The sequence below is a fragment of the Stegodyphus dumicola genome, chromosome X1, assembly GCF_044657685.1.
Source record: "Stegodyphus dumicola isolate Sdum_Otavi_A_Nest chromosome X1, ASM4465768v1".
Classification (NCBI taxonomy): domain Eukaryota; kingdom Metazoa; phylum Arthropoda; class Arachnida; order Araneae; family Eresidae; genus Stegodyphus; species Stegodyphus dumicola.
In genome coordinates, this window is record NC_140780.1 from 186,800,596 (window position 1) to 186,809,166 (window position 8,571).

The following is an 8,571-nucleotide window of genomic DNA, read 5'->3' on the forward strand; positions in this document are numbered from 1 at the left end:
GTTACTCCAAGAATGCAAACTTCATTTGTTAAATCTCTTTAATGCAGACTTTATTTTCCCTTCTCTTAAGTACGACAAACATTTATCGATGAAAGATATTATTTTATTTCTTCAGAATCAGTACTTTTTATTGTAATCTGCAACATCTGTAGTGTAATTCGCAAGAAAAAGTTTTTTTTTATTAGGAGCGATAATAACTTTTAGTAATTATAGGCCCATTTTTACATTTAGATTATGTTATTTCATTTGTAAGTACAATAATTTTCCGTACTCAGAAGTATAATTTTGCTTTTCGATAATGACGTTATTTCATTCGAAAGAATATGGGTATAAATTACAATAAATACATTTCCTTGGTATCGACAGATTTCTAGAAATTGGAAATTATTCTGTTCCCCTCTCCCTCCACACGCACAATAAGAGACACAGATAATCGACATTGTTATGATCCTATACTTAAAGATGATAAATGGGGGGAAAAATATCAGATCTGAATCTGGAAATTACCATTCACGTGGGCTGTAATTTATGTAAATTGATCTAGCAATAAAAAGGCTTGAACATTTCACATATTCAAAGAGGCGGAGGTCATTATGTCCCAATTTTGCATCTACATTTGATGAATTATATTTTCTGGGGTGGAAAATGACCTTGCTTCGTTGAAAAATAAAAGTGGAGAATTGGAGCATTTTCAAATATACACTATTCTTCTTATCCCTCTTTTTTTAAATTAATTTCAGTACAAAGGGAACCCACAGATTTTAAAGAAATTATTTTTAATATTCATTCTAAGATTATCAAGGGAAGCGGACACAGACGGGAAATGAAAAGAATATCGTTCAATGAATATCTTAATAAGAACTAAAGGCCTGTATTGTTTATAAATGTGGGGGGAAAGAGGAGGTGAAATTCTTGGCGATTTACTGCATTATGGTTTGGTTTATTTGATTATGACAAAGCACACAAGGGCTCTCTGTCTAGAGGGAGGGATGCTTTCGTGGAGGACTATCTAAGGGGAACTGTCTCGTATACACGTTACACGTGAGGAAAACCACGAAAACGCTTATATTACTGCATTTATGTGTTGATGTACTTAACAGTGTTATATGTGGATCCTACTTCTAAGTTCGTCATGCCACTTTGGATAACACTTCGGTTAACAGATGCGAGTTTGATTCCCACGTAAGGATTGGTTGCTTGATTGTATAAATTTTCTTAGGCGTTAATAGTGATAGCTTCTTGGTGTGCATCTGATAGTTTTCTAGGCAATAGAGGGCCAATAGTCCGATGGGTTCGGTTACAATTTTCGGGAAATTCACAAATAGCAAACGCTTGCTGGTTAATCAAAGCAAACATGCAAGGATTTCTGCATTCATGGGGAACTTTCTGAGAGAAACTTTTTGACAAGCAGAATCCCAGAGAACTGCACCAACGCTTGATAGATGCTGTGAACCACTTAACTTCGTTAAGCTTTCAGGTATAAACTGTTTAATTGCAATAAAGCAAGTAGCTTATAAAAAGAAATTACAAAAATGTACAATCATGTGTTAAATATCAGTTTGAAATGTAATATTTTTAAGAGAAGGAAATTTAGAGCTTTCGTTGAAGAGAAAACGATTTTGCAAAAAACTAAAAAAGCAGTACTAACGAGCTTTGGTCTTGAAAAGGTGTTAAATTCTAGCTAATATATTTCGAAAAGATTTTAGAGAAATTTTTTACATTTTTTACAGCCTTCTACTGACCAAGAAAATTTGTGAATCTGGATCTGAAACTAGGATTAAAAAAGCTATATTAAAATAGTTCAAAAATTGCAGTTTTCGCATGGAGACTGTCAAATACGATTACTTAGCCCTTTTCTTGAATTAAAATTTTGGAAGTGGTCGGAATTCGCAGGGTTTCAGATTCTGTGGTTAGTCTTATTTGAGTCGAGCGATTCAAAGCTCAGCATGGACTAGACTTTCGGAGGAGCTAAATGTGTACCAAAGCGTTTCTGAAGAATGGAAGTAACATACGATATTCTGGTTATTTCCGGATTTATATTGCATCAATGCTTTAAAGTTGGAATAAGCGTGTTCGTAACAAAGGGTTTAAAAAAATATCAGAGTGGAAAACTAAATAAAGCTAATTATTCTCATTAGGCTAATGAACTGCTTTCTTCAAAATTACCTCTTTAATTTTACACAGAAATCTAAAATTTTTGCTCCACTTAAGCCAGCCTGTGATGTACTAGAACGATATAAAATCATACAAGATTATTTTCTGTTCAAAGGGAAGAAAGTTTAAGTTATTGTTTTGTAAGAAAGAAAATTTTTATTCATTATTGTTGATTGATCAGCTTAAAGTTTAGTTATTCATTCGCCGTGAGTTTTTACCACCTAATAAAACGCCAAAACTTCAGTCCACAGATCAAGGTGCAAGTCACTTTGGAAGACTTATTGAGAAAACTATAAAACGTACTTGAAAAAAAAAAATTAATGTTTTCTATGAATTGCTTGAAATTTTCCATAAATCTTCTAGATATTATTCGGTTGATTTCCAAATCTGAATTACTTTCATACGGAAGTGTGGATAGGTTTTAGCAAAAGGATAGCCCCCCCCCTCGAAACTGGGAAAACAAGACTTAAAGCGGAATTATAAAAAAGTACAATACTGGGTACAATGAAATTGTAAATTAAGCTGAATACAACAGAGACCAAGAAACTATCATAACGCAAAATTTTGCTAGAAGAAATCATATGAAAATGGTTTCAAAACCGAACAAGAACATACGAAGTAATAAAACCGGAGGGAAATACCACTTATTATTCAGCGCTACATCAAACGGGCGAAGGGGGCTTAAATGGGCCAATCGAATTCCTTTTGTAAATTAAATGATATTGCTTTAAAAGAAATTTTAGTACTTTCCTGTTAAGGCCATAATATCCACTTTCATTGCCATGTTGGCTTATTTCTTTCCTTATGACAGACTCGATACTAAACGAAACCGAGCGATTGGGAACAGCAACAGGGAACATTCTCCAATTCCATACAAATTCCTCTCCAAACCCCCGCCGTGTGTAAGAACATAGCCTGCATTATTATTTTATTTTTACTAATAATTTTAAGACTTTTCCACACTTTTGTTGAGTTCATCGATTTTTTAGGTTAGGACGAAATAACAAAGAATTGGTTTAGTAATTACATCTCTTATGTGATTATTCCAATCAACAATACTGTGCTGTTATTCCAAAATTCAGTAACTTGAACTCCTGACACCTAAGTAAATGAGTTGTTATGCACTAACGAAAGGAAAGCGTTTCATTCAACAAACTACGTTTGTTGTTCGCACACTTCTTTCTTCCCAGCATGAGCGAAGTCGTGCTTTAGGATAGCCGCTTCTTAATCCTTGGCAAATCCTAGATCATAGATTCCATTACAGTAACAAAGAATCCATCCAGAAAAGAAGATAAATTATAATCTGGGGAAGGTGCCAAGGGGTGTATGGCTTTAACGGGAACATACACAAATTTCGAAATCCAAATTTTAAGCTAAACTAAATGATCTTTGTTCACATGATGCACTATATTTCAGCGGTGACCTTTTTCAAGCGAGTCGGTAAATACAATGACCACTAGCGGCCGAGTGGTGAAGCCGTGTAACATTGGTAGTTTGACCTGGATTCGATTTCAGGCGAATGGGCTGGCTACATGAGAGTTTTCGTGGTTTTTCTTCCGTGTATCGTGGATACGAGCCAGTTTCCTTTGTGGAACGTCTTTCACGAAGATATCCCTGTTATGGCAGATATTCTTAGCATGCTTTGCCATAATCAAATAAACCAAACCAATAAATGCAATAGCACTGTGTTGATTACAGACCAAAATCGAGTGCAATAAAAATGCTTAACAAATTATCAAGTAGAAAAACTACAGATTGCTATTGTATTAAACATGTTAGCATGTCACCAGTTAGAACAGACTTGCGGAAAGCAGGCACGATGTTCGTCGTATTAGTACTTTCCTTGATAATAATTACCTTTTGTAGTTTCCTTGATAATAATTACCTTTTTTACTTGATAATAATTACCTTTTGTAGTTACTATTTACCTGCTTAGGTTTTTTTATTTATTTATTACATGCTACTCCTTTTCTGACACTTCACGGAAAGGGAGGGATGTCCCGGGGAGGAATTTTTAGGGGAAACTCACTCGTATCCACGTTATCCACTACTAATTCTTTCGACTTGGGGTATGATGCGTAGCAACTTAATTTTTATAACTACCGCGAAAGGGCTTAGAGCATATTTTGATTTTGTTGCAAAAATGCAAAGTAGTTCATGCTAGCAGCAAAGTGATGATCCATGATACACATGAGAAAACCACGAAAAAGCCCACGCCGCACGCCCTTTCGTCGGAACTCGACTACCAGACTGAGCTATCGGTGTTCGGCGGCTTTTACCGCTCAGCACTGATGGGCTTACACAGTAAGGATCATTTCTAAGAAATCAGAAGTGTATGAGCTAGGGCAGCATAAGCTAAAACACGAAATACTAATCCTTTGCACTATGATTTTTCGTCATCAACTTTAGTTTTGACTAACTTCATTACATGCTTTGATTTAATGTCCGATGCATAGACTCAATCATAATCTTCTATCACAGGAATAAGTTTCGTATACAAGGATAATCTTTTTGTTCGAGTACCTTTTCTTTTTCGACAAATGACTTGTGGAGTAAGTTAACAAGAAAATTTACTGTTTCTCGCCTTACTTAGAATGTGAATTACTTTAGAATGTGAATGTCTTACTTTAGAATGTGAATGACCAGCAGGAGAAAAGGGAGCTTAATCAGGAAAGGATGTTCCTTAGAGAACTTTTTACAGTAAATTGGCTATATTTACATTTTGAGCAGGTAAACTAAGATATTTAGTAGTAAAACATAGTTCTAAATTGAGCTTGAAATAGAGTTACTAGTGTTTAGTGTCTTCTTTCACAGAGCCGCCCGTGTAATAGAAATAGAAGGAGAATGGACCGATTTATGACGCGCAAATAGATAAAAGTAATTTTATTATTTTGCGCATGAAATGGGCAGTGAAAATGCAAAAGTTGGTTACTTGATTAAGGTAAAATATATGACGATTATCTGCCTAGAAGAAGGGACGCCTTTGAGGAGAAATTTAAAGGAAATGGTTTGGTTTGTTAGATTACGACAAAGCATTCGAGGGCTATCTGCCTTAAGGGAGGGAGGTCTTTAAGGGAAACTAGCTCGTATACACGTTACACATGGGGAAAACCACGAAAACACCCATGCAGCCAGCCCGTTCACGGGATTCGAACCTCTTAAAGGAAATGTAATCGTATTCACATCATGCAGGAGAAATCCCGAAAACGGCTACACAGTCAACCTACTCGCTGAGATTTTAACAAAGTTCAACGATCTTCGGCTCCTGTGGGCCTGATAACATAGAAAGAATGTAAAAATGGGAAGGTACTTTTTTCTGCATTTCGTAAAGTTCCTTGTTTCATTGTTTAACTACCGAGTGCTATCAAGCATCGATAAACAGGAATAGTGTCCCTTTTTTGGGAGGGGGGAACAACTTTGTGATAGGTATATTTGAATGCTTTCCGATTACTAGTAAAGAAAATACAATGCAACAGGAAAGTCGTAGACAAATTTGTAGTTGTATAACGCCAACTTTCTAAACAAATGTTTGGAAATTAAAATTTTAACGGTAAGGTGTCTTACTACCACCTGTCAGCAAGAAGTCAAAACTGAGCGTCAAGTTAACTATAACTTACAAACTTACAAGCTTTCTTTTTGTTTACCGTTTTTTATCCGTTTATAAATATTCAGTCACTCAACATAATTTATATAATGAAAAATTGCAGGATTTCACAAATTCATACTTTGGATCCACCTATTTTAATTATCAGTACAATGCTTTGACCACATCGTTTACTTCTTAGAATACTGTATTAAGAAATTTTTTGAGAGCCCCAAAGTATTTTTAAGATCACACATTAGTCAGACAGCAGGTTTTAATGGATACCTGCATTTCGTATTCGAAAACGAAATTTTAGGAGCTTACTGTAACCAACCAATACTTCGTATTTTTAATACGCGTTACGAATTTTAAGCACGATGTCATGCTTTAAGAGCATACAACCAAAATGATCTAGAAAGTCAAACTGGGCGATATGATGTTATATATATATATATTAATGTCAGTTACGTATATTTTATGAGGCTGTTGTTCCACTGATCACCAGTTTAGAAAATACAGGTTTTCCCTCAGATCTGGAAACTTTACTGACGGAAAGAATTAGCTTACTACGGGTTTAAATTTTCTAAATCTTTTTCGGCAAGACTCCTTTCCAATTTATTTTTAATATAGAATGGAATTTCATATTCACTGTTAATTCCAAAATTTCATTTTTCGAGTTCAAGCATTTGGGAACTCGACTCAGCATCAAGTTTAATACAGAACCTTAAAAAACTACCTCCTTTTTTTTCACAGAAATTAATTTTATTTTTACATAGAAATAAATTTTAGTGCAGAGTTAAAATGTACGCATAATTTTTATTGAAAATGTCGAAGCAACGAGTTTACACTGTATTCTTCACTTGGCAGAAGATGTTTAAACATTTTCAACTAAAATAATCAGTATTTTTGTCGAGACTAAAGATGCTGAAATACACTAGATTTCAGGTAAATTTATAGTATAAATAAAATAACGATCTCTGCAATTGAGCCATATCAGTTACAGGTTATGTTTAACAGAGCTGCAATAAGCTTAATGGAAGCTAGATTTTCTATAAGAATATGTACCAAAAAGAATAGCAATTTAGTAAATTAATTTTTAGAATAAATCTGAAGATAACCATTTTTAATCGACAATACATTCGATAGTGAAGTGAATTTAAACTATTAAGGTATATTGCTACTACTATGACGTGAGTAAATATTCAAGTACAATGGAAACAAAACCTGAAATTTATTCTTTCAGCAAACAAATTTATTGATATGCAAAATCAAAATGTGGAAATTAATAGCATGAAGTTTAACATTATGATGCATGAATATACAAATTTCTACAAACACTAAAATAAATAGCGAAAGCTCAACAATATTTTTTTGAACATTTGTATGCATAGGATCTAAATATTATATAAACGAAGCTGCTAAGAAGTACTTCAAAGAAAAAAAGTATATTTTTTCCAGTACGTCGCTACTCGTCGCCCTTGAAACGACCAGCTTATTTGCAATATACACACGGAATAAGTTATCTAGTGCATTTTTATCAGTTTAAATATCAACTCTGGAATCAAGCAAAAAAGGAAAAAAAAAAAAAATGCAGGTACATTGCAATTGGCCACTCCTCCCTCCGTAATGAATAGTATCTGACAAACAGACCTGTAATTATACTTCTTCGAAGACAGGCGATTCATTGTCAGAATAGGACTATTAAAATTTAAACATTAAAAAGTATGAATGTTAACAAAATGAAGATTGTTATTAAAAGATTTAATATATTACAAGTTTAAAGATGCCCGTTAACTTCAATCTGTAATTGGGGAACTTCGGGGAACGTTTTAATTTTGAAATGAACTAAGCTATCTAATTTTACTAGCTTTTAAATGATGCATATTACTAAATGAGAAAGGAAAAGAAATCGCACGAAAACTGTAAAAATAAGCACTTAGGTAACAGAAGTGAGAAAACAAGTCATCTAAAATATATTCATATAAACATTTAACATTTCTAAGTTCGTTCCCCTCGAATCCGACGAGCTAACTGAACGTCTCTGGGCATAATCGTAATCCTTTTGGCATGAATAGCACACAAGTTGCAATCTTCGAACAAACCTACCAGGTAAGCTTCACAGGCTTCTTGGAGAGCCATAACTGCCGAGCTCTGGAAACGAAGATCAGTGTGAAAGTCTTGAGCGATTTCTCTGACTAAACGCTGGAAAGGTAGTTTGCGGATCAACAATTCTGTTGATTTTTGGTAACGACGAATTTCTCTCAGAGCAACAGTACCTGGTCTGTAACGATGAGGTTTCTTAATACCTCCGGTTGCCGGTGCAATTTTTCTAGCAGCTTTAGTTGCCAGCTGTTTCCTGGGTGCTTTACCTCCCGTGCTTTTCCTAGCAGTCTGCTTAGTACGAGCCATAAGAAAACTAAAAACCTTCACAAACGCAAGAAATCGGTCTGGTGCACAAATTTCTGAGTACTAGCGCCCCTGTATACAGATACAGTAGAAGTCTACATTGTATATATAGTTAGGCGTCCTTTTCAGAATGTGGTAGCTGAAGTCACGTGAATAGAGGAACCAATTGGATATTGAATGATAATTTTTAAGCACCGACTGCCTTCTTGGATTGGATGAGCTTCAGTTTTTTTCATTTTGTTTTGTGAGGAATATCTGACGAAAGGTAGCTGTTTTAGTTACATCAAAGACGCGAAATAAACTTATAGTCTTTTAAAGTAAAAGTAAAGAATTTCAAAGAAATTATAATAGTTAAGTAAAAACTCGATCCCATTAAGGGGACATTAAAACTATTCGATCTGAAATGCCGTAAGGGTCATTACTCCTAC

At 34.5% G+C, this 8,571-nt stretch overlaps 1 protein-coding gene across 1 annotated transcript; it reads right to left on the reverse strand.

Annotated features, from left to right (window-relative positions):
* Nucleotides 1–7,670: 7,670 nt before the first annotated feature.
* LOC118181661 (histone H3.1) lies at nucleotides 7,671–8,268 on the reverse strand. Its single transcript, XM_035350840.2, has one exon. The coding sequence runs from the start codon at nucleotides 8,144–8,146 to the stop codon at nucleotides 7,736–7,738; it is 411 nt and encodes a 136-aa protein (XP_035206731.1). The 5' UTR covers nucleotides 8,147–8,268; the 3' UTR covers nucleotides 7,671–7,735.
* Nucleotides 8,269–8,571: the final 303 nt, after the last annotated feature.